The following is a 27,874-nucleotide window of genomic DNA, read 5'->3' on the forward strand; positions in this document are numbered from 1 at the left end:
GTTTTCATTTCAACAGCAGGCAAGGTTGAAGAGCAAGGATGTGTGTAGGACTTGCCATTACTTACTGCCCAGTGTAACTCAGCACAGACACACGAGCCTCCACGTGCCTGGTATCGCAGCACAGGCTCAGGGGGCATCTGGCCCCTCAGTAAGGGCAAACCAGACTGCAGGGCTGGGGAGGGCTCTGGTGCCAGGCTGTTTCTCAGAGGACCTTCTAGCAGATCTGCTCAAGCACGGGGTCTGGTTAGATGGCACGGCCACCACGACAGCAAAAGTGCAGAACGCCATCCATCAGCCAGCGACCAGAAACGGAGAGGCTGCAGGGTTGTAAAGCAAAGACCTGAGCTGTAGGCAGTGCATGGAGGGCTCAAACCAGTAAATCCCATGGTGGGAACACTGCTTGACAGGGGTAGGTAGTGTGCGGTTACAGAAGTGAGTGTACACCCATCAGGTAAATGTATACCCACCAGGTAACATATACACGGTATCCTAAAGACATTAGTAAAAGGAAAAAAAATCTTACTTAAATTGACCACACCGATAACTACAAATGATCCAAGGTTTAAGTACGAGGATTTTTAAGCACAAGCTTTAAGAATAATGGTGCTGGCTCAAGACCAGCACTGGCCCTGGGTAGAGCCTTAGACCACACATTTTGCATTCGTAAATGTTTCTGGACAAACATTGAGTTAGTTGATAGTATGTTCAAACATAATACGTGTGTTTCTAACAGCACGCCAAATGCTTTGTTACTTCCTTTGCTTCACATACTTAATTCTGAGCATAAAAATTCATATATCCCATCTGGAAATATTTGTATACTTACTCCTACACCAAAAAAAACTGTACTTTTGCTAGGTTTTGGAGAGAGAGCAATCGCATAGCTTCCAGCTCAGCTCTTGAAGGGAAGCTGAGAAGTCCAAAGACTCAATGGCAATGGTTACACCAGGACCTGGGGAAGAGAAACTCCCCTCACCCAACATCTAACCATCAGAAGATGCAATTTCTCAATTAAAAAAACAAACAACCCTGCACTAACATATCTTTGCCATGTTTACAGACATCTGGTTTCACTTAAATACTCATTTTCACATAAATAATGTTGAAACCAAACAGTAAACCAAACATGTATGAAACTTCTGGAAGAAGTTTCCTATACAATAGGAATGGCATTTGCCGCGGTACCGATGACCTGCCTAAAATCGAGGCATATTTTATGATGGTGTGAAGTGCTTGCTGTGGCACATTTTCCTGTAATGTCTCATACAACTAAGTCCAAGCAGTATGCAAGGTTTTCCAGATTAAATTGTTGTGCTACATATATGAAACATCCCTCATTAATTATTGTTTATGAATTAATTTCTATAAGGGAAATGCATTTTGATGGTACAAGTCGGTGACAGTGTTAACGTCAATTTAAAGAGAACTGTCTAGAAAATAAGCAGAACAGAATGCATTATTTGATCTTTTTTTCAAGTCTTTAGTTGTTTATTTTATAGAGAATAACAATTTTCCTCCTGAAGACTGCCTTTCTATTTTAAGCCTTAAACAATCTGTTTCATGAGCTACCTGAAAAAACGTGTTGAGAAATAGTTCGAAAACATCCTATTATTATAATTCCTGGAAAAAAAAAAGTGACAGCCATTATCTATGACGAGACTTTTTTATTTAAAAAGAGTTAATTTAAATATCGTGTTGATCTCTCCTTCCCCCTCGAAACAATGCTGAGCGATCGGAATTCATTACGGTGCCTATTATAAATCGAATGTCATTATTTCTTCTCGTTACAAGGAAGACAGCATATAAAACAAATCAGAATGGAAAATATCACGCAGTAAAACGAAAATGGTATTTTGCATGAAAAACACTTGTCTACCCTCGACACCTGGACGGGACCTGCACTACAGACCACTGACTGTGCACTGCAGCGTTGGTGATCCGTGCTCAGAGGTTCACTGACCCAAAGAGATATTATCAGGGCTTATATTCCTCAGCCACACGTCTTAATGAGAAACTTTCCCGTTCCCCTGCCCGCAACCGCTGGCAGGCTGGCTCGCGGACACACCTTCCCGTGCATCATCCAGGCCGGTCCACGGGTTGTACGGACGGTCTGAGCATACCAGTGCAGACGGGGAGTGCTGCAGCGCCTTACGTTTCGACGCGGAGATGTTGTGTGCTTTTATGCAACCGCTTCTAAGGAGGTTAAGGAGCTGTAATTAGCGTACATCATCTCTCTGTCAGCAGAGCTAATCAGGCTGAAAAATCCCAAGCGTCTCCACTCCTGAGCAGCCCGGCTTCTTGCTTCGGTATTTTCAAGCTCTTTCTTGCTAATTGCTCACACTGCCTTCAGACTCGCTGGCACCACGGAAAGCTTCCTTCTTGGGTGGAAATGGGGGAGACTTTCTGTCTGGAAGAGCCCTTTCCTCTCAGCTAGGAATTTCATTACAGCTCCAGACTCTGCTGAAGACCTCTGTTGATGCTGACAATACAGCATGCTGCTATACATTCAGCTTAATTCTCACTGGTTTTGGGGCGAAATGCTTGACCTCTGCCTGTGCTGTAAGATTTGTTTGAAGGCAAAGCAGTCCAGGTGTCACGGCTGCCAGCTGCCAGCACAGCTGCAGCTCAGGCTGAAAGCATCCAAACTATGATTACACACAGCAGAGGTTATGGGATCTGCTGGTGAGCTGCGGTTGTTGCGCGCTCAGATCTGCCTGCACCCGATCAGATCAGCCCACACGACTGACAGCTCGGGGTCAGTGCTAGCAGCCTCACGCTTCCTTCGCTGAGAGCATCTCCCAGAGCCAGACCTACGTCTGCAGCTGAGAATGGATGCACTGGTTACTATTCAGCTGTCTTGAACAAATTTACTCAAAACTTCACAATCTGTACACCATTTGCAATACCTGTTCACATCTAAATGTAATAATGTTCACCATCTTTTGAGCCACAGATGATCTAAGACCCAACTGTTTTAAGAAATTATCTAGCCGGTCTTTTTTGGTTATGGCTAGTGTCTGTCGGGCTTCCCTCTAACTGTCCTGGCTAAGACCAATAGTAAATCATTCTTCATTGCAGACCTAGCCTTTCCAGCGTGCTCTCTCTGGTTGTTGGATACCATCTTCATTTATCAGCTTCCCAGTGATTTTTCACTCATTCTGATGACTACATAACTGTTTCACATTATGAAGTACGAGTGTACTTGTAGCAGGGTGCTTCATGCTATTAAAATTCAACCCTCAAAATAAATCACTGTGTAGTGAATGTTACGAGCACAAAATAATTTGTAAAGGCCAAGAATTAAATAATATTTGGATTACTTTTTATATTCCTTCTCATATCATATTAATACTATTTAATTTTGAGTTGTGATTATTTTTTCAATCAAATGATTTTAGGAATCAGAGCTTCGTGAGTTCACCTTAGAAAAAATAGAAAAACAAAAGCACTAAACAATATATTATTTCATTGTATTGATGTCAGAAGGATGGTATAGATTTGATAGCAGAGAAACAAACTTTTAAGGTCTGCCTCTCAATATCATAAATTACTTTTTTTTTTGTTTACAGTTGACTTTATTGCCAGTGTAAATGCAAACCTTAAGTATATCTGCTCATCATAAGATTAATGAAAAGGTAGAAAACACAAAAACCTTCAGAACTAGAGGACATAGTTTAAAATACCAAGGACAGATTTGCTATGTAGAAGTAGGGTAGTGCACTATATCCTCATTCGTTTTTTAAGTTAAAAAACAAAAAACAAACAGCAATCTCCCTTCTTTATTGAAAGGTCACTGTAATGCAATAGGACACAGTAAGCAGTTGTGAAATTAAGCCCTCCAGAACCTGGTTGCAACTTTGGAATGTGACCATTGTTGTGCAATGGAGTTTGTCACCATCATATGAAAAAGCCATTGGGAAATAAATCTTTTGTTTACCTGCTTATCACAGATATTCATCAACTGATTCACATTTTGTAGTATTTTACTAAGGTCTAAGACAATACCTGAACTACAAACATCTTGACCTTTTTCTTTAAACAACTCAAGTAATCTTGGTACAATCTTCATACATCCTACATACAGAATGTTCTTTTTTCTTTAGTTCCTCTTTAAAGAGAAGGTATGTCAGTAGGTTCACAACTTCTTAAAAGCTTCTCTGTTCCTGCCACATATTACTACCTGCTTAAAAAATACAGGAATGATGCTGTGTTAGATATCCAGTGTCATACTAATGATGCCGATGTCTCAAGCAGGGGCTTGACCTCTGCTCAGGAGGAGCAATCAGTAAAAGCAAATTAACCCACATGCAGAGACATCTGTATGCCCAGAAGTATGAGCACATTGTTCTAATTATGCTCTTCGTTCCCTGGAATTCTGTAGAATCTGAGGACATACGTACCTCATATGGTTGTAGGTGTAAACACAGCTCCTTCACCCATTCCCCTGGGTGAGCAGATGGAGACTGCTGCTGATTCAGAATTTGTGCAGCCACATTTGCATGGCACTGAGCTGGCTAGATGTAGAGACAACGCAGGCAGAGGAACTCAATATGTCTGCACATGTCTGGAGATGCTCACCCTGAGCTGCAGGCTTTCCCTGATATACAGAGGGCAACATAATAAAGATGTTAACCAAGCTTCTCAACCAAGGAACTGAAGTGATACTGCAAGTTTATACAGAAATCAAAAACATGGCTCCTAAATGGTTCCTTAGGTTCCTAAATGGGGATTTAGGAACTTTGTAATGTGCACTCTATACAAGAACTTAACTCTCAGGATCTTGAATTTCTCAAGTGGCACAGCTAGCTAGCTAGATCTGAATTACACAAGCTAGGTATGCATTTAAGTAGGAGTCTCTAACCTGCATAGAGAATTGCATTTCTCCTCTCTTTCCCATCTTCCTTGGTGACTTGACTTTTCCAAGAGTGTGGAATTTCATGACTGGAAGATCTTTTCAATTGCAAGTACCTGTGAACTGTCTCTATTCTCTAGTTGATCTCAGGGAAATTTGTCCACTAATACCTGCCACTATTAGTACAAAAGTCTTGCCATAGGTTTTAAGAAGCGAGGAAAAAAAAAAAAGAAGCAGTGAAATCTGCTAGACTAATGGCTTTTGAAAAAGCGAAGAATTTGGCAGCTGCTTAGAAATGCGCAATTTAACCACACAGCCTCTTTTTCTCAAAAGGTGATAGTGACTAAGTCAGTGAAACGATGCTTCTGGATCTTGTATGACTATGCTTGTGAATCAACCTCTGACAAACTGCAGTAAGAAGGACTACATTCTAGATTAAAGGCTCAAAGGACAACCTTAGTCAGTAAAGTTGGTTCTACAAAGGCACAGTCACAAAAACCAGGGCAAAAGACAAAGAACATTTTTTTTTCTGGCCATCTGTAGCTTATGCTATGCAAGCACTACATTTTATGTCAAATTTGCTTAGTAATAAGAATATTATTCAAAGCTTATGGGCAATAAGGAATTTTATCCTAAGCACCCTACCCATTATATATGAGTAAGAGTTCTCCAGGTTAGATGTACCTGATAAGATGAATCTGAAGGGTGGGAAAAAAAGCCTTCATTCTGCAGCTGAAGGCAATGCTGAAACTTAATATATCCATAGAATACAATTTGTTACTGCTTTGTTAGTCACTTTTCCATTGACATCTTAGAGTCATATTGGTTCCTATATTATACTTCAAACACGCTTGGAACACCCAAGAGAAGAATGCAACAAGATGGACATCCCTGCTGCCTGTAGTGGTTGAGTGGATGTGAAGTCTTCCAGCACTGTGCACATGATTTACAGCTTTATAAAATGTGTTCTGCTTGTTCTATCACTTGAAAATATTAAAGAAAATCAGCTTGGATTCATAACTGGAACAGAAAGCGATTTGAGAACTGAGAGTTTTCATCTGTCGTTTTAGGATGTAGATGTAACAGGATGCCAGTTTCAATTCAACATTGTGCTTCTTAGGCATTTATGGAAAACAGATAGCACTTGGTAATAAAGTTCACGTTCAGCGGTAGACTACCTTGCCCCTGTGAGCTTAACCTCCAGCTCAGCGCATCACCTTCTGGTATGTCCTAGAGAAAGACTCCACGTCACTGCCCTGCCCATCCTCTCCGTGTTGATAAGTGTGAATGTGTACACGGAAGCACACGCACGGTGAGGGGAATAATTTGCTACAGCTTAATAGAAACATCACTTACACGGCGTGTATGGAGATGCCCAAGAGATATCATGCCTTAGGCAGCTCCAATCTTTCTGATGATCCTCAGAGCAGAAAAACCTCCTACACAGAGCTGTCTTTTAAAAGGCACAGTCTTACTCTTAACATAAATTCTCATGTCTATATTCTGCATAACATGTCTGGAGGTGTGGCTGAGGTACAGCCTATTCAGTGGCTTTGAAGAGATTGCTAAAGAGCATCTATCATGAGTAACTACTGAAACCATTTTAATAACAGTGATTTGGGGGTCACTGTCAAAGAGGTAACACAGAAAAACATCAGAACCATGTCCCACTTTACACTGTTTGCTATAACACAGTCATTTTTTTTAATCTAGGAAAATTACACGGTATCATTTTTTGGTATGATTGTTAGGAAAACCTATAGAAAAATGACTTTAGCCTTATTTTAGTTAAATTTACTGAACAATTTCAAGTCTTGAAGAGAAGATTTCTCTTCAGTGCAGTTATGCGTGTACCTTTATTCATAAATCTGTGTTAAAATACTACAGAACAGTGCACATCAGGACAATGCATAGGATGCCACCGTTAAGCTTAATAAATCATTCTTGCTTCTCTCTTCAGTCATCAAAATGAGACTTTTTATAGAGAAACCACTGCAATCGAATTTTTGAAGTTGGTGTTCTAACAGATTAGATAGAGAAAACTCTTTAGCTTATAAAGATCCTGCAACACTATGTATTATTAAACATACGGATGAACACACCATCCAGTCTCTATTCTCATCATCTGTAGTTCAAGGAAGAGATAGATAACAAACGTTTTAACTGTGCCCAGATGTTTTGAACTTACTATATTGGTATTTTAATTTGTTTTCTGGTAAATCCTTTAAACACAGGCAGATGGTTGCATGCTGATAGCGTAAGATTTCCCTTCAATGAATTTTTCGCTCTCCACAAGCCATGGTGATAATTTTAAAATGTAAAAAAGGAGTATGGAAAATATTCAAGCACGTTAAGGTTTTGTTATCTTTTGTTCTCAGAAGTGACTTTTAGTTAGAAATGACATTTAGTTGGAAACCGAATTTTAGCATACTGATGAGTGATATTTGGCCCTGCCAGTGTATTTCAGGCTATCATCACATGGTTGCCTCAGCACGCTGCTTTTGGTTTCAGCCCTCTCTCATTACCCCTTCCCATCTGACCGAAATCAGGTGATCTTTCAGAGGCATTCCCACAGACGGCCAGCAAGCTACTCGCTGTCAGATACCAAGCACCATATTTAGGGTGTGCCTTTTAAATACCGAGGCCAATAGGAACACAGTTGCCTCGTTTTGTCTGCCCCTTAGAGCTGACTGACTTCCCATCCAAAATCCTTTGCCAGCCAAAGAGAAAATGTTCTCAACTACAGGCTCCGTACTCCGATTCCACGCATGCCTCTGCTGAAAATGTAAATAATAATAATAATAAAATGTTTAAATGTTTAAAATATATGTTACATAATCTGGATAAAGTGTAATTAACTTTTAACATCCATGCAATCACTTTGTTATTGCAGCTAAAAAATAATTCTCAGAATCCAGCTCTTCCAGAATCTCCAAGAAAAATACTCTTTGTTTCACCATTTTCTGATTCATTCGACTTTGGAAGCAAAATAAACACATTGCTGTGTTTAATATTGTTGCACAAGAGAATTCACAAGAATGAAATGTGTTCAAAGTTCCTAGAAAAAAAATGTAGCAACGCAGGCTGCCAACTTGTTCAATGTCAAGCTCTAGGCAGTATAGCAGGACTAGCAGTAAATGACTCACAGTGAGTCACGCTTTAGCTATTTTTGCTTTTAAAGTAATGCCAGGCGCTGTGTTAATATTCAACCCAGAGTAAATTTAGCAATGCAAGAAAACAAGTGTTTCCATGGTTGCTCCTTCACAATGTTTATGGTATATACACAGCCATTAGGCACAGGAATTAAGCCAAATGAAGAATATGGAAATGTTCCTCTTTCATTTACAACCGAATTTTGCTACAGCGGGTTTCATGACTCACTCGGCTACTAGTTTTTCCAACTCGAACAAAAATGTAAAGCAATGGCTAGCACAGCACCAGCGGTACTGTTAGTGGTCAATAACCACCACTTTCCTCCAAATTACCGCTTGTGCTGTGCACACAGCCGACCTGGGAGCACACCGGCGTATCGGCAGCTGTGCAGTCAAAAGCAAATGCAAATGAAGCAGTTTCAAGGCGATTACGTCGCAGATATTTTTTTTTTTCGGGACAAAACAAGACTGATGAAGGCCTCACCAGTGAAACTAAGCACATCAATCACGGGCAACGTGTCCTGTGACACTTCGAGGAGGAGCAGGCAGGGAGGCAAGGTGAAGAGGAGCGCTGCAGGGAGGAAGGTCGGGAGCCTTCGTGGCGTCATGCGAAAAGGGAAAGCAGCTGCAGAAAAACCAGGAAGGATGCTGATTCAGGCTGGGGAGCAGTTGGGTAAAATGAGGGAAGTGGTAAAGAGCACACGACGGAGCTGGAAAATATCTGTCCGTGACATAGCTGTGTCACAGATGTGACAAAAGCCACACAATTTCAGTGGAGCTGTCTTCACAGTGGTGTTTTCTTAGGTGAAGACATGTAGACCATGTAGACATCTGACATGCCATAAGAAAACTGTGCCAGAGAACGTGGAGCATTTTATCCTTCTTGTGGGGGGGGGGGGAACACAATGGATGCTACAGCAAAGGTTAGGTGAATACCTTTCTTTGCCCACACTAATAACAGAGCTGCCAAATGATTACATATGATTACTTGTTAAACTTTTTTGTTCACATTTTAATACAGTGATTTATTCATTAGTCTTAAATTGCAGTAATTACTATTTTTACTGCAGAGGCTGATAAAGCAATCAGGCAGCTTTTACATTTTTCCCCTCAAAGAACTCTCTCTTCTGCTTTTCTGCACAGTCTTCCGTGCTACGATACGCAGGGTTTTATTTTTCTTGTGTTCCTATCTGATTGTAAACTAGCTACTTAGTTTATACTGGAAGTTTATAGATAGATCCTTATGAACCTGGAAAGCCTTCCTGGAAAGGCTTCTTTTGATTTCATCAAGTCTTGAACTGACCCATAAACTTTCAGACAGGGAGCGAGAGAAAATACTTAAGTCTGGGCCAAATCCAAAGAACTGAAGCAAACTACAGACAATGAAGTCCAAAATGATGAAAAATCCTGTTCAGTGGCTTCCTAACCCCGAAGGCATCTAAATCTGGTAAGTCCCTCCCAGGTTCTCCGGGGATCTGAAGCTCTGCCTTGCCCAGAGCTGCCCCAGCCCGAGTAAGGAGGAGTAGGGCTTTGTCCTGTGACCTTTTTGGCTCTTGAAATGAGGTGCAGCTCCACCCAAGTGGCAAAAGAGAAGGTGGCAATGGAAGAAAGAACCCACCTCCTTGTTCTTTGTGGAGCGCACAGTCACGCACCTCTTGCTTGTGGTCTTGCCTGCCCCCTCACACTCCTGATGCACACTGTGCAAACCTTGCTTCAGCCGAAGGGCTGAAGAGTGCCCTCTGCAGACTAGCCTAAAGCCAAGGGGTTGCTTACAAGCATATGAGCAAGTCCATGATGTCAGACTTAGGGCCCATCCCATCCAGCCATCGTAGTCTGGTGATGAACAACAGCAATACAGAAGGCACAAGGCCGGGGAAGCCTACAGCGATGTTTTCCTGGTATCCTTGCCTCACCACCAGTAATCTGGGAAGGGGCATTTGGAGGCTCCAGAGGAGCCAAAAGTGCCATCTTCGCATTTAACACCCCATGAGTGACTTTTCTTACGTGTGGATTTATTTGCATCGCTGGGCACGTGCTGTAGACATGACGCTCTCCTACCAAACAAGCACTCCCACCCTTGCTCCACTTGCAGTTGTTGGGTGACTTCTCTCCCTCGTGAGGTATTTTTGGTGGCTGCCGGCACACCTGTTAAGTAACTTTGCCTTTAATCCCGCAATCACTCACGGCAGGTCCGGTAACACAACAAACCTGCATCCATACTCGAGATGCTAAGACGTGATAAACCCATCCACGCTTGTCAAGTCGGGCGGTGTGTCTCAGATGAGAGCTGGTAACAGCGGAAAGGTGACAGCTTAAACCACTCCTCCCTCTGTTGTGACAACGTCTGAACGCTCCTAGCCCGTTTTAGAGTAAGTGTAAATGCTACCAAAGATGTTTGACTTCAAGCTAATGGTGACTAAAAGGCTGTGTATCGCAGGTTACCCCTACGAGACCATATACACAATTACCACTTCAGCTCCCAGACATCAGTAATTGTTTGAGCGCCTGCAATTCCCCAAACCACAGATTAGAGCCATGGTCCGCTTCCCCTCCCTCTACATAAAACGTGTGCTCAGTCTTACAGTCAAAGCTCTTAATTCTCTCCTTTTGTGTTACTTTATACTTGGCGTGCTTTTAGCGATCTTACGCAATCCTGTGATTGACATAGAGATGTACAGCGCATTCTGCTGACAGAATAGATCCCTCGCTGAACAAAGTTGTTCACACAGACGTACCCTAACCCTCCTTGTGGGAGCCAAGGCACTTAACTCCGGGCTCTGGCATCCAGCCCGAGGTCCACAAACCTTAAAGATGGGTTTTGCAATCCTTCAGCATTTCTCTAGCTCTCCTCAGGTCAATTTATTTAACAAGCTCAGGGCAGTGTGAAGAAGATCTCCAGTAAATTTCACGGTGTAAAATTTAAGATGGAAAGAAATTATGCTTTTCTGCAAGGTTATTGGTGCCTAAGGCTTTCAAGAGGGAAATAAGATTATCAAAAACTACGGGAAGCAGCCAATACACATGAACCACTGATTAAAAAAATAGAGGATGTTTATTCATCGTCCTGCATATTATTACTTTGCATGTTACTGTATGTTTCAGGTATAAATCAGGGAAATTCCGTTGACTTCAGAAGCTGCACTGATGCTTAGCAAACAAAGATCTAGCTCAACCTGCAGCTCTTCTGAAGGGCACACCAAAGAGATACATGGCAAATAGTTTCAGGAACCATAAAAGCACCAAATGTTTTCCTTTCTCTGAACTAGAGTACTCTGAAGTTACCATGCAGTGTGATATGCACTGATGGATTACTATTTAGTCAGCATTATCTCAGATCTACTTCCCTGTACTTTGTCAAATGCTTTTTGTGCTGGCACTCAATCCAAATGTTTTACTTGGGTGAATTCTACTTATACTAGAATTTCTTTTGATCTCTCTGCATACTGGTGGCACAAAGTCACACATGTAAATTACTAAAATGAACACATAGGAAGGGTAAAAGAAACTACTATCTCTCCAGGAGTAAGACAAATACTTAATAAGCAGAATAAATGAGTAAATAAAACAAAGTTTAAATCTCTACTGAGCTTTATTTTTCTACTTCTTCCTCAATATCCTAACCTCCAAAAGAGAACGTCTCAGCTGAAAAATCGTAAGACCAAGTATGCTCTCTCCCCGTCCTCTTTCATTGCCTCCTTCTCCTTGGGCAGTTCTTCACTTTATTTGCTGTAATCACGCTTGAAGTTTAAGCTGTAAGCTCATGGCACAAGAATGGAATTCCTCTGTTCTCTACCTTGGAAATTTGTCTGAATGACATACAAAAAACATAATGCAAGAAAAATTATATTAAGATGGCAGACACAATCCTTGCATTTTCACTGCTCAGATTTTTACAAGAAGAATAGCATGTATTGCTACACCATGAAAGAAGTGAAATTGCTCATGTTTTATTACCAGAAAACAGATTTTCCATAGGGTATAATGCATCTGTTGGAGTTTTCTGAATTCTGTGGGCAAACTTTGACATCTATTTCTATGCTTCTTACTCATCTGAAATGTATAAAACATTTCTGATTATTTCATTTATGGTCACAAGACATAAGCTTTTTTAAGTTTCAGAGTTGCAACAAAAGGATTACCATACAGCCAAGAAATACAGGAACTGACTGAATTAAACTACACACCAGTGAGGGAGAAGATCTATATAAGCTAGGGTGCAGTGCTAGCTCAAGAACAAATGAGCACAAATTTCACCAAATATTTACTTTCCCTGGATATTTCTCACCATCTGAACAAGGTTCTAAGGCTCTTCATCACTTTTCCAATGTAAGTAGAGGGGAAAAAGTTAATGTATGGCATTTTGTTAGATGGTGTGATTGACTGCAACATCAAAGGAACAGAATTAGCATCCAGAAACTCCCTTCCTGACCTATGTTCTTACAAACAGTAAAAATGCCACGCTAGTAGCCATCAATGTGCTCGCTTAAAAGAGAATTATCCCATGACAGTAACAGTAAATTACCCAAACAAAGAATTATCCCTAAGTGTATAATAATAATAATAAATATTTCTATGCAACACTCCATTTCCTTCCTAGACTTTATATACTCAGTGCTGATTTGAAAGCCCTGAAAGCTGGGCTGGTAGGAAAGCAAGAACTATACCTTGCAAAGACTTGTGCAATGGAATGAAATGTAGATCTTTAAAAAATACGTGTATAGATCAGGTGAGAGACATAGAAAGAGATAAAAAGAGTTCGTCCTTAAATATTCACTGATTGGGAGGGCAGCTATTTATAACGAGACAGACCTTCATCTGATGCTCCTTCTGATTTAGATACCTTTCAGCTGAGTGCATTTACCATAGGGCTAAAGGATCCATGTCTTGACACTGTATTTCCTTCTGCAGTTGTTTCCATTTCTATGTATAGTTAAATACACACTGAACACAGAAAGGGAGAATCTGATTCCAGAGCCTACCAGTCAATCACCTAGTAGACCCAGAGTCAGTTCAGATCTGATTTTAAATTGCTGAGACCAAAACCCATGTTTCCTACACTCCGGAGCAGGACTATTTGAGGAGGTAGGTTGATTCCTCTTTCATTTTAACTACAAATTCCACTTCAGACCTGTCGATGCCAAAGCAATAAACGTCTGCAGAAAGTACTTTGATAAATCACACTGCAAAGGCAATCTTTTCATCAAAGAAACCTGCACCAGATCCATTGGCAACTGATATTCTCCATGAATCCACTCAGAATTATTGCTAATGGAAGCTTCTGCCTGCTATCCTATCAACGTGTTAATTTTTGACCTGGAAAAATTGCCCCAGATTGCATGAGAGGAACTCTGACGGCATCATTTACTCTAGAATTGCTCCTTCCATACAAACTGGCACAGATACTAGCTTTGACAGTAATTTTGCAATTTGGATATTCATCTTAGGTGCTCTGTAACTGCCACTGTTGTAGCATTCGAGCTTCTTGTTTCTTTAGCTTGTTTCTCTTTCCAATAACTGTGAACCGGAGGGCTTATATGTCAGACGTAATTATCATCACTCTAACTCATTGCATTTCATTCCCAGGCCCTGATCTCCTAATCCTTCGCAACTACAAATGTGCTATCTCACTTCTGAACAAGCCAACTAGTTCCTCCCAGAAAAGATCCAGACAGGACAGTCCCAAAAGGACAAAACCATGCCAAGTTTTTCTCTCTCTGCTCAGGGCAGCCCTCTAGCCCTACCCTAAAGTCAGGTCTCATTCACAGAAATGCCTCTAAACATCTTCATGTCACTCTTCAGGGTCTGCAATTTGCTTCCTCAGCACCGTGCCATGAAAACATTACTCTGGCAGGCTAAAGCACGGTTATGTTACTGCTTCCAGCTCTTTGAACTGAAAATCTGAAAAAATAATGACGATGATTTAGTGCCGCAGCAGAGCCACATGAGAAGCAGGCCAACTGAATGCTTTGCAGCGCAGAGTGGACGTGGCTACTTTGCTCCGCAGGGCAGCAGCCCTGAGCAGCATGGATACGAGCCAGTCCACACTCATTACCCTGCCCTGCACCGTCCACAAACACAATAAATACTTAGCCAAGTTGCAGACACAGGTGTAACGTTCCGACCCACAGAGATTTTAGACCTAACTCCCAGTGAAATCTTTGCTGCTCTGAACCCGAATGACCTGAGCTAATACAAAAAGACTGTAACAAAGCAAAGAACTAAACTCAAGTATCCTAAACTGCAAGCTACCTTCCTAAGTCTTAGATCAGCTTTCATTTCTTTTCTAGTTACAGGGCTGCCTATAAGGAACTTTACATAAATGAAAAGTGCATATCCCACACACACCACTGAACTGTCATAACACCAATCCCACTTTCAGTTAGAATTTTCAACTTTTGTGCTGCTGTTGTTTTACCGTAATTAGTTGGCAAAGGGATCTTAAATGAGTATTTTTATTTACAATACAAAGAAGAATAAATTAACCTTATTTTTTAGCTGATCTTCTGCCAGCACGTGCAAGTATAAAGATGAAAAGCTAAGCACATAGATGAAGATGTGACTTTGCCCAAGTAACATTTTCTCAAGTTTCTATTTACTTATTTATTTACACAGGTAACTATTTACTCAAGTTGCATGTCTGTTACATGGTGAGGAATAAAATTAACTTGTCTACCTCAATACGATGTTGAGAGGATTAATTGGATTAAAATTGTCAAGGATTATGCTATACAGTGTCATGTTGCAGCTTGTTTTTCTATCCTAATAAAAGCAAATCAAAGAATTCAGTCTTTCCTGAAATCTCTAGATAGACTGTTTTAGGAATTTAAAGAGAATTCCTTCCACACTATTGTCTTCTTCTATCCCAAACTGCATCTAAAGTAACACTGCTTACATCACTTTCTTTCAGCCAATTCATGGTTTTAAAATATATGTATGAACAGTGCATAATGGTGTCTACTTGAACATCAAATATTATAGTTTGCTCCGTTGAATATATTTGCTGATTGGTAACAACTATCAGCCTGTCCCAGCAAAATGTTAAATCTGATACATACGTTTTCCTTTCAAAATCTCTGAGATTTTGTTTCTTCAGTGGAGAGGGCACAGAAGAGCTCTACAACCCCATTGTTGCTACCTTCCAGACTACATTACAATGACTGGTTTTCTATGACAAAATAGTTGCCAAAATGAATACTGCATCTGTTAATGATTTGTTCCCTATTAAAAATAAATAAATAAAATCATTCTTACACTTTCCAAATGCACTCCTTAAACCGTTTGGCATAGCCAGCGATACTGTCATTCACTCAAATCTTAACACTTTCTACAAAGTGACTACTGCTTAAGTGTGCATCTGTTGGGCATTCGCACAGAACGTGGTTATCAAGGATTCCAAAGTGCAAGTTATCAGCTACTATAAAAGGGCTATGAAACCTGTCCCACTTTGTGCACTGAATGTGAAACTGAATAACCTTCAGCAAATACAACAGTGGTAGCTAGGGTCACAGGAGTAAAGATTATACCTTCTGATTAGTTCTTTTCACAGGGTATCAGAAACTTAAGCTGATACATAGAGATTAAAGACTGCATTTACTTTCATTTCGTGAAGGCAAAATTCTCATAGTCTGTGCCAGAAGATGCCTTTGATATATATACACTGGCATGAAATGAAAAGACTCGGTAATACAACATTAAACAGAAGGGGGGATTTTAAATTTACAGTAGATACAAAATGCAAAGTTACAGTTCCTACAGTAATCATGACTTAACTCCTGTGGGCTCAGTCCTGCAAGGTTCTGTTCTGTGGTTACAATCCAACACGGAAGTGAAACATGCCAGCAATTTCACCCATTTCAAAGGACCTACTCATGCAATTTAGTTTAAGCAATTTGCTTAAGCTTTTCACTTAATCAAAAGTAGATCACTAAGCACTTCGCAGATCTGGGACCCTTACGTGTAAGGAGAGCATCAGTCATGTAGGGTTAACGTCACAAAAAAATTTCCGTAGAAACCACACATACAATCATTTTGAATTCTCTAGTACTATCAAATTTACTGAATATGCTGCAAGAGCTCAATTATTTGGAAAAGATAATGTAGTCATTCCAGGGTAAAAGAAATGTTAAAAAAATATAATAAATCAACACTTCTATTTTATTGGTTACAATCTAATCGGCCGTAAGTAGAAGAATGAAACTATTTTCTATTAAAAATAAGAAGTGGGCATTTAGGAATGTAAGACAGTTCTGGAAACAGACTTCACAAAAATCACTTGCTGTTCACATAAAACCTGTCTGACAGTGTTTTGACACATACCATCAGAGGTGGGGATTTTGCATCATTCTGCACAAATTCCAGCTAAAGTAGCTCAGAGATTGAGGGAAAATGCCTGCAAACTGTCTGAAAGATGAGCAGAACAGAAACTGCTCTAAGGCATGGTATCATCTGCTGCTGCTTAAAGTTCAAAGCTAAGGTCTCCTCCCTGCAGAACTGCCTGGAGAAGAGGACAACGTGAAGGTGACAGGGTGTCTTTCTCCTCCCTGAGCATCAGAGCTGCCCACCGCAGCGCATGTCACCTCTCAGGTGGCAGGTAAGAACCATGCAGCTCCCTTTCCCTCGCATTTACTGTGGCAGTAAACATCAAGAATCTCAAGAACAAGATGGAAAATATACTAGCTCTCTTCATTTTCTGTTAAAGCAAGGTTATATTTAACTGTTCCATGCTCTGCACTGTACCTAAAATCCTTGTGTTGAGAATGTTTTTCTCCTTCAAATCCTAGTTGATTCCCAAGTAACAAGATAACATGAGTACGTAACGTGTCCTTGTTCAGCTATTCCAGAATACAAATGTTAAACCCTGCATAAAAGATATGCAAAGATTAATGGTAACTCATCATGGAAGGCAAATGACTTTTGCATCTCCCCCTTCTGCCCCTCTGAGGTGGAAAAGGCTGGGACAAAGGAGAATACCATGACAGCTCCTCTGAGAAAACTTGGTTGCAGTTCTGATATTTCATCTGAGTTGGCAATAAAACCAAATCCCAGGAAAGAGCTAAAAATTGGACCACACTGTATATGTCTCCGCGCTGCTTTAAACAGGCCAGGGGTTATGCACAAAGTTGTGCCCAAACCTGGCAACACTAATAGTTGAAAAGAAGACATTAAACGGGTAGCTGTTAATGAAGCTGTTGATATACATAACCCCCCAAAAGCAGTTTTAAAGTCTGTCCCAGAATTTGCAGACACACTGTATTATGGATATGTATTGAAGGACCCATGCTTATGAAGGCACAGCTCATAAAGGAGAAGCTAGAGAATACACATACAACACTCTGAGCCCACTTTATGTACAGTAACACTGCCTTCTGCTTGGTATACGTGGCATTTTACATAATATTGACAGTGCTCTACTACATATCTCCACACACCGCTTTATTACGTAGAGCCCAACAATGAGAAAATGTTTTTTGTACTAGTTGGAGTTCACGAGTCAGCTCAGCCTCTCACAGAGATGTTAGGATCAGAGGTCCCGACCCTACAAGAATGTATCTGTAATGTTTAAGCTTGTGAATACTCAATTCCATGTTTAGAGTTTACAGCCTAATTAAAGGCTACACATGAGTAGGGAAAACTCATAAAAGGAGGGAGAGAGGATGAGGGTAATGGCAAGATCACATTACTACATAAAACAGAGAAATTGGGCAGCCTTACTGGTTCCAGGTCACTACACCACATGGAAGCAAATTTATGTATGTGAATATAAACAGACTTCACCGATCTTCAGTCACACATTATTACTCAAGAATTTCCGGTAGCCTTCCCGGTAAAAGAGCATTTTGGAGAGGAAAATGAAGTACCAAAGTGACTTTAGGGTGCATCAACAGATTACTGAGGCAGAAGAGGCCACACTGATGCATGTCTAAAGCAGCAGAATTCTTGCTTTGAGAAATTTACCTCTGAATTTTCGTCTCACTTCTATCTGCAGGCCTGAGGTGGTATTTAGCTTACCATTTCAAAACAGGGGATGCTGAACGAGATCGCTTATTTGAACACAAGATCGTTATTTTGAATACAAGAACATTATATCACATCCGAGACTGTGAAAGTTAACCAACGATTTTCCATTCAACCTTTAGAATTTCATTAAATGCTGAAAAAGGAACAAACACGATGGATTTACATTATCAAAACCATTGTGAATCCTACTAAACCTAAGCTGACTCGGCTGACAAATAGTCTGCATGCTGATCACATCAGTTCATCCAATATCTTCTATCTTGTCAGCCACAGTCTGACCCCTGTGCCCAACCAAAACAAAAGTCCAAGTTGCTACTAAGACAGATCTGGATTTCAGGCAGTAGTAAGATAATGATGTCCTTGTATTCCTTGTATCTTTTTTTTTTTTTTTAAGAATACATATTTATTTGGGGGATTTTTAATTTGGGGATTATTTAATTTGGGGATTTTTCAACAGGCCTGCCAGTTAGAACTCAGTCACTTAGCTTGAACTAAATATATTACTAGGGCATACACCCCCTCCTCAGGCAATTACAGGGTGGAAAGTAAATCCAAAGTCAGTTATCAAGATTTTATCTTCTCAGTTACAAACACCTGGAAATTACGAATTACAACATAATGGTGGGGCAGTAATAATTTTATGGTTATGTAGGGAGCGAAAATTACACTTTTTTGTGGTCTGCAACTTGCTATGTTCATTTTTAGAGTGGTGCCAAGAGCTCTATTAAACTCAGAGATCAGTGCTAATACTCAAATCCAAAATGTTAAAAACCATAAAGATGGGAAACAAACGTACTAAGCCCTCAAGCTCTAGTCCTAGCGAGTCTTGAGATATCGGATCTAAAATTCACCTTGTCAAGCATGTCCTCACACTTCATAAATCTCTATGGGGAAGTAATCCAAAGTCCAGTGAAGTCAGCAGGAAAATTCTTTCCGCTAGTTTCAGCGGGTTTTGGATTGGCCTCCAAAAAAACAAAACTCCGGAGAGCTACAGGAGAGAATCCAGAATACCAGTTTCCAATGGTATAAATCATTAATCTGTGACTCCTGAAGTTCCTGAGATACCAGTTTATGTTGAAATCAAAATGTGGGCTAGGAGGGAATAGGTACAGGGGTCAAGGGATAGCAAGCAGAATAATATGATTTCAAACATAATCGTGATTGGGGAAGAACAGCACAAATAGTGTTAGAGCCCATGAACTTTCTTTCCCAGCAACAGTAATCGGAGTGATTTTTAATAGCTGCTATTTGTGCAGGGCAATAAAAGTACACTACTTTGTTTTGTTGCATAAATACTAAAGCTGTTAACTCTCCAACTTTTCTTGCAATTCAGGCACAAGTAACTTAAAATTTTAACACTTGATAAATCCACACAAAACAAGAAAAACAGATCTTGATATGTTGCAGCATTAGATGGTGCGTGCATAGAAGCTGTAAACCTGAGAACACACAGAGTAAGCATTTTCCAACAATATAGTTCTACGATTAAAGCAAAGGTCTTCTTAGAGTTGCAACACATCCGAAGTTGTGAAACAGGAGCAATTTGTTTAAGTGACAAATGAAAACAGCTTACCTAATCCTTTTAGAAGATCCTATCAATTAAAGAAAAAACCCTGTCTTCAGATGAAAAAGCCCACCTTACAAAAAGAGATGTGAAGCAAGATTTCCACGGTACTTGTATCCAAGCAAGACAGGAACTGAGAGAGTCTAAATAAAACTACCTAGGTAACTACACTGGCTTTTTGCTCCACAAATATCAGTTTAAATATGTTTTGAAATAGACCTCAGTTTGAGCCATAAACTGAGCAGTTTGAGTACAAACTGAGTTTGGCAGTTCCGTATTTTAGAATATTTAGTACACGTTATCATTTAGAATATTTAGTCCACATTATCATTTAATGTTCAAAGAATCATAAAAAAAAAACAACTTACATTGTTTTCTCATCTCTTTAAGTTGATCCTTAAAATACATGTATTTTTCATTCTTTTCCAAATCTGAGTCACTGTTCTTGCTCTCCAGTGCAGTGAATTTTTCTTTCACTAAGTATTTTAAATCTGGTATATTTTCTGGTTTCTCTTGTTTTAGCTGTAAGGAACAAAAAAGAGAATGCTGTTATTCATTATGAAACATATTGCAATACAAAGCAATAGATGTCCAGCAAAAATTCTTGAGCATAATCCTACTTTTTTTTGACTCCAGTTAGGTGTTCTCCTCTGAAACCATAAACTCCTGGTAATTATTTATTTCAAGAGAAGTAACTATAAAATGTAGAGATTAACTTCCATTGTCATTTAATCCATGTAATTGCTGTATATATGTTATATCTTACACTAACAATAAGGAAAACTGAATGTCTGTGGTCAAATTTACTTCCTTGAGTGGTAAAGGTCAACAACAACCATCATAACTGAATGTGAATGGAACCAAAGCATATGACTCTGTTCCAAAGAGTAAAGATGACTGAAAAATAGAAATAACATTTTAAAGTGTGTTTAAAACAAAAACAAAAAAAAAACCTTCCCCTCACCATTTTTCAATCAGCTTTTCAGAATCTTATAATCTATATGCGTGATTGGCGTAATAACACCAGTATACGCCGTGCAGATAGCTAACATACAAGGAAAACACCTCAATTTATTTGTGTCGTGTAAACAACAAGCATTGTGCCATACAGGCAGGCAAGAACACCATTTCCCTAAAAGCCCCTGCTTGCAGTATTGCCTCTGGAATGATGTGAAGAATAAACGACTGGAAATAATATGGAGGTCACCACACAGGCAATACGAAGCTATTCCAAGGATGCAAAAAGGACTTTGGGAACCCCCCCAAAAAAACTATAATTAGAATGTTCCCTTCCATTTCTCAAGCCAACATTAAATTTTAGGGCACTGTGCCTTTGACGGGACTTCCTAAGAGCTAGCTGCTACCAGCGGTGGGCTAGGGACGGTGCCATGCACTGATGACCTGCATCAGTACAAACCCTGACAGAAGGCAGCATCTGTCAAATCCTTAATCCTAAACGGTTTCTGAACCAGACAAAGATTATTTCTACTCTAGCCCATCAGGCATAGGGCGAAACAAGAGAGAAGGAGGTAAGCGCCATTTCTGCTGAGCTGTTCCTCCCCAGCTGCACACGTTAAATTCTGCCCCTCAGCAGACGGACAGCAAAGAGCCTCCTGAGGAAAAAATGGTCCACTTCAGGAAATCAGTTATGGGTTCTTGGATTCACAGAGAAGTTGGAAAGCCTACAGAATATATTTTATTTCAGAAGCCACAGAACCAGTAAATGTTTGTATAACAACTGTTCCATAGAACTATCGTTTCTTCCAAGAGCAAAGCCAGTTTGGCACATTTTCTTTAGGCAGGTGCAAGTTACGGCAAGAAGAAAAATAAGAAAAAAACCCATGCACAGCCAGGTGATAGCACGCAGTTTTCAAAGGCACCTGGAGATGAAAGATCACCTGCTACAACATCCAGCTGTGAATGGGACAGACATTGTACCAGGGGAGCACACTAAGCTCTGCTAAAGACCGACAGCAGGTTGCTCAGACCGCTGCATAACACCAGGCAGTCGCTTACAGCCCTCATCCTCGGGAATTTGGCAAAGGGAGCAAAGAAAAACAGACATCCTGTGCCTGGGGCAGTGGGAGCAATCATATGCACTCAAAAGATTTATCTGTCTCAGCATCGCCGTAAACTGCTGTGAAAGAGACCCCATCACAATGAAAACCAACACTGTTCTGTACTGGGAGAAATTTGGCCTCTCCGTTTGACCTGGAGAGATTTGGCTGTGTATGCAAGCACAGGAAAGTAGTTACTACACCAAAATATATTTTAAATCCAACACATTATAAAATCATGATTTGATTTGGACAATACATAGTGCAGACATACTCCTTTCTGGGACAACTCCGTCGGGCTGTTTTTTACAGACATTCCCTCCTTAACATTATGTCTAAACTCAGGACCACACTCACAAGCACAGCCCAACTAATACCCAGTCCCTAAGACGTGCCCTCATCAAGACTGAGCACTACAGCCAGATAACATACCCAAGATCCAGTTGTGCAGCCTAAAAAAACCCCGAGTGCTTCAAGTTGCTGATATTCACACGAAGAGTGAAAGAAATGACTTGGACATTCATTACAGACATCCGTTTGCCACAAAGATAATGTCAATAATCTTTGCCTCTCCACAGGGACTAATGTTACACATCGATATAGTTCCATCAGGCTCTTTTTATCCATTCCTTGACTCACGAAAGATGTGAATGCAGAAATTCACCGATTTAGTGTCTCCAGTAATCCCATCTGAGTGGCAGGTGCAGAGAAGGGCACAGCCACTATTAGCTCCAACACCTCTCCCTCGGCTCCAACTTCCAGAATTAAAGGACTTTACACGTGAGCAGAACAAGAGCAAGAAGCAGAACTTAAACCGTTATGTTAGAAAAAGGACAGATGTTTGAGAAGCTGCATTATATCCATACAAATAAGCTTTGGCCCAGCCACCGTGGAGCTACAAGAAGCTGCGTGTAGACATCCACACTAACCCCAAGAACCCCCTTAGCTCTTTACCTACACTCACTTGTTGCCAGATACCTAACCAAGTACAAGCTATACGTTATTTTCTAATGGCAACATGAACAATTCCACCAGTTATCAAGGAAAAAAAAGTCTTTCACACCAGCTATTTTCCCAACAGCAATGCATGAAGCTGTGAGGATATTCCAGCAACGTAGCATACATGATGCAGGCTCAGACAACCACTTAACGTAGAAATCTGTAGTGTCAGATGAGAGAGATGGTCAAAGAATGCTCCTTCCTGTAGTTTAACTTATTTCACGTGTTTACAAGATTAAATTCAGTTTCTGTTCACCTCCAGATGATTGCTTTCATTAAAATGATTAACAGGGACACCATCCCTGACCACACTCAATACTGTATTGTCACATACGCTATTACTAAAATGCCAGGTAGACCTTCTGGAAGGTCAACATGTCATAGGTGAATAATACGGCATGTCCACCCACTATAATAACAAGTAAATACATCTGCTGTGCATAAGCAATTTCTCTTTGGTGCTGCACATCCTATTCCTTGAATAGGGTTAAGAATGGTCTAACTCAACAACACATATGACAAGAAAAGAAAGAAAACTTGACATCCGTCCTAGTTCCCTCACAGTCGGACAGCATTGCAACATCTTACGTACTGCATCAGCACAACACACTTGCAGGTACATCACAGTTTTCTTTAGTACTCACCACCCACTCCTACTCTACAGATTCATGATGGATGTAGTGATGAGATCAGCAATACAACATGAAGGAGGACAATATAAACATAGGACAGAGCTAAGGGACGGGGCAAAATTATCAATATTCAAGGTAACAAGTTGGGGTCATACTTCTTTTTGATCTCAGGAGGCAGTCAGATAAATGCTCACCACCAAACCTGAAGCCACCAGCATGTTCAATTTGTCGGTAAAAATTACTTCACATGGGAACCATGAAAGACATGTTAAGCAAACGACTGTTCATTTAGTAGCACTGTCAGCCAAAACCAGCATGCTAAGCAACACCTTGCAGTCATTAGTCAATCCATTGAGAGTAACATTGATTTTGAAATGGGGCGGAGGCATACACACCCTACAAAGCATCCTGGAAATGACATATAACTATGAACTGGGAGTGTTTGGGACATATGGTGAAAAGAAGTATCAGTCACAACAGCTTGTTTACAGCAATAGAAAAAGCAAAAGCATCTGCTGTGACAGTCCCATAGCAGCAAAGAACCACACGGGTATTTACATGGAAGCTCAGCAATAAGGAGAACAGCCATATTATATGTTATGATTATTAATGATACACCGTACGTGATCTACTAGCAGCGCTGATAGGAAAACAAATTTAGAAACACACACCAAAAAGTAATGTTTAGAGAAACGCAGCTGTGGTTTACCTATCAAAAGATACATTTGTTCATGGCACGCTCACAGCTGATATATGGAAAGAGGTTTCTGTGTTTGATGGGCAATGCTTATGAAGTAAGCCAGTTCACGTCAGGTCTTTGACTTCTATCAGTACATATCCATAAGAATAAGCCTTGCTTTTGTAGGTTCTTTCACTGGTACGATCTGTATGGTACATGCATAAACAGACTGTGCCCCCCAAAATTAAGCTTTTTGCAAAGCTAACTTGCATAAGCCTAAGAAACCTGCAAGCTCTGGTATTCTAAGTGCCAGTTGGGGGAACTTTTATTTCATTGATTAGCATAATGAAAAAGAAATAAGCTATTCTCTTCCGGACCAATCCCAGAACCAGTTAGGTTGGACCAGCTTGCAGTACTAAACTATATACAGCAAGCATCAGTGTCTAACAAGGCACTACTGAGCATAACTCTGAATGCAGCAGAGTGTTTAGTAATTTGTCCTTCCCAGTATTACAACTCAAAGCACTTGGCAAACATTAAATAATTTAGCCTCAAACATCCATTGTGCTATATGTACAATCAACTGCATTTTACAGAGAGTGAGACGGTGGCATGAAGAGATGAATATCTTGGCCTAAGCTTGCACAAGGAGACTGCAGCAAAACCAAGAATAAATAAATCCCAGTCCACTACTTTGAGAACAAAACCATCCTTTACCTTCTTTAGTTGAGGGGAAGTTCAAATTAATACGTGCATTTGGTTCACTCTTGTCAAAGAACCCTAAAACAGCCTGTGCCTGCTTGGAAAACTTTGTGATAAAAGGATGGCATTCTTTGTACCACAAAAATGCTTCACTGGACTTTGTGTTGCATTCGTTCAGCATGTGACACTCCAAAGTTAATTTCTAGCTTTTTCCTTCTTCTCTCTCTAGCACAGAAGTCCTTTAGCTGCATGTTTTAAATCCTGACACAGTTCCTATGTACCCTCTCTCAGGGTCATTGTTTATGTTCCTTGGTTTCGAGGAATTTGCCATTGCCATCCTTTTTGTTTTGCTGAAATTTCTTACCACACCTGAACCATGCTGACATTTCCTGGCCAGTGACACAATCTGCAAAAGAACTGTTCTTTCCAAAGAATTCAGAATTATCTCCTTAATCTTTCAAGCCACACGTTATTTGTTCCCTATAATTTAATGCCTTAAAAATATGGACTTGTAAAGTTTAATTTATGGATATTATTGACACTTGGTATTTGTGAGGCAAAGAAATAATCCTGGTTGCTAATGACCTTTTTAATGACCAAGTCAGCTGACACAGCATAATTTCTTCATTTTCCAGATTCTTTGTTGTTTCATTTATGAAAGGGAGAGTGATTACTCACTCAGTGCTGAGAAGCTCAGAGGTATGTAGCTACCTAGATATTTATATCCTTTTGGGACAACCCAAAAAAGGATATGCTGACAGCCTCTGGCTAGCTCTAAGCTCAAAACTCGTAGTAATTTAGACTGTATTTACACTACAGCCATGTGTCTGTGGATATGCTTATGCAACATTGATAGCAGTTGTGCCTTTTGAAGAAAAACTTGGTGTCTCATGGTTCCTGTTGGGACAGAATGGCTTACCTCTGTGAATTTGATATTGTACTGGAACTTGGTCAACATTTTTTCAGGCAACTTTAGGCACTTCAGGACTTTGCATGACCAGCCAAGGACACCCTACAAAGACCCAGTTTTCAGAACTCAGGTATCTCACGCTTTCTGAATTGGCATCGTTTGTCTGACCCAGACACAGAGGTACCTAAACCTACTTATTTCAGAAAACAAATGCCAAGAACTGGCTAGCTGTAGCAGTAAATATGGACATTGTCAGAATAGCCTTGCTGAACTCCTCCATCAGATAAAAATAACTCTTCTTCCTTTATTTAGATCTGCTATGCAGCAGAATCAACCAAAATGCATGGCACATATCTTTCTTGTTTAATGATTCCTATGTCCTATTATTTCATCCTTACCTCAGTAAATAATTTATTATTACAAATATGCAGCCTTTCAACACACACATTTATTTTACCTCAGGGTAAGTCAAAGTTTGCTGTGATTATTTATTACATCCAATTTTTTTTTCACTGAGAGGGAAAATAACATGGGAGCTAAGTAAATTTGTGGGTTGAGTCACCCATACTCTTTGTGAATCATGTGAGAACCAACTCTAAGTGAGTCACCGCTGTAACTGAATCAGGCTGCAAAATTTCAGCTTAACCTAAACAGTCATTTATTATTCTTCAATGGCTGGATTCAAACCCTTAGCAAATATCAGATCATTTGTTGATGCGCAAATAAAACACAGCTCTTGGAAACATCTGCAAGAAGGGCAGTCAGAAAGGATATCATCTTTCAGCAGCAGGGTCGGCACTAGTTTGAACACGGCTCTGCTGCAGCCAGGGTTGCCTCGGGGCCCACATCTGATCCAGGAGATCCAACACCTCTACGCACCGTGGCTGCAGGGCTGGGACTCCGGTTGAGCAACACCTTCGCAGACAATTGTGAAACGCCAAGAGAGGCATATTTATGAGGGCTGACCCATACTTATGACACATAGGGCCTATTAAACCGTGCCAGCACAACAGAAAATGACTGTCAGCACGTTTCGAAGATCCCAAAAGTCTGCCAGAGTTAACAGTCTGAAGGTGAGGTAGGGTTGCCGAGCTTGGAGAGCAGCTCGTCAATATGGCGGCTGCAGCTGAGGTATAACCCCCGTAATGATACGGTTAGGCCCATCCACGGTTTATTTTCCCTACTACAAACGCAGCTGGAGATGTTTAACCTTTATAAAGAAAGCAGGCACAGAGGCCGTACGCTGCTCCCGTGCTCACTGGGATATTTCCAAGCGAACTCCTCACAACTCACCGCACGTTGGAGTCATCTTGCTGAGGCTAAGAAGGGACTTTGGCCCCCTCTGTTTGCTTTCTTTCTCCTGTTTGGAAAGGAACCATATATACAGAGTGGGATTAACTAAGTGAGCACCAGGTGAAGAAACAAAATTGCCAGGGCGCAAATGCGAAGTTTACAGCCCGATCAGGATTTCTTGGGGTTCTCAGCCATTGCAAGTTTCACCTCAGGTAAAACGTGGTACTCCTCACATGTTTTAACAGAAAAAAATGCTCTATTTTCCCGTTACCCACTATGGTAGACAAGATTGTGAACATCCTTGTGTTTCTCTCCAAGACCCCTTGAGCCTTACTTTGCAAAGTAAAAAGGGGTAAAAAAAAGTAATGAAAGGGGATCACATTTAAATACCAGTATTGAAACTACTTGCTACCAATAGTGTAAAACTAGCTCATAAAGACAGCAATAAGCGCAATCATTACAGGTGAGGTTTTCCCAAAATACCAAAGTGAAGAAAGTTAATGGATATTTAGCACCTTAATCCCTTGAGCATTCCTAAAAGCTCAACTGCCTGTGGTTTGCCTCAAGGGTTGGACTGAATTTCCTTAACGATTTTAATCAAATAGAAGTCTGTCCTCATCTCGTTTCTCTTTAGCTTTTCAATATACAATGTATAAATATACAAAACAAATCACAGTATTTAGGAAATACTTATGGAAACATCTAAGAATTATGGTTCAAGACAGTGTAGCTACTAACCTTTTCTTCTCTATGTAAAGTTCTGCCACAAACATAGTTTACACGCATGGTCCAGGAGAGGTACACCGCATCTTGTCCTAAGCAATTTTGCCTGAGCACAGATTAAGGCCTTTAATGGCAAAAATAACTACTTTCATCAAAATGTTGCTTAGTTTTCACAGAATGTTAGAAAGTGGGAGGCAGATGGTGCATCACTTTTAGCAAGGTTGATTCAGCAAATGCATCAGGCTGTTGAACCAGTTTACCAGGTTGCTGATTAATTCATATATTTAGAAAACA

General features: G+C 40.4%; 1 protein-coding gene across 2 annotated transcripts in view; it reads right to left on the reverse strand.

Moving 5' to 3' along the window:
* The window catches only part of NSMCE2 (NSE2 (MMS21) homolog, SMC5-SMC6 complex SUMO ligase), a gene marked incomplete at its 5' end in the record, with an annotated part of 129,997 nt that overhangs the window by 49,566 nt on the left and 52,557 nt on the right, over window positions 1-27,874 (reverse strand). For both annotated transcript variants that reach the window (XM_083826429.1, XM_083826430.1), the window contains one exon: window positions 19,954-20,107. In XM_083826429.1, the coding sequence (XP_083682555.1) occupies window positions 19,954-20,107 (154 nt within the window). The remainder of the gene's footprint in view (window positions 1-19,953; window positions 20,108-27,874) is intronic.

Source organism: Anser anser (assembly GCF_964211835.1).
Source record: "Anser anser genome assembly, chromosome: 2".
Classification (NCBI taxonomy): domain Eukaryota; kingdom Metazoa; phylum Chordata; class Aves; order Anseriformes; family Anatidae; genus Anser; species Anser anser.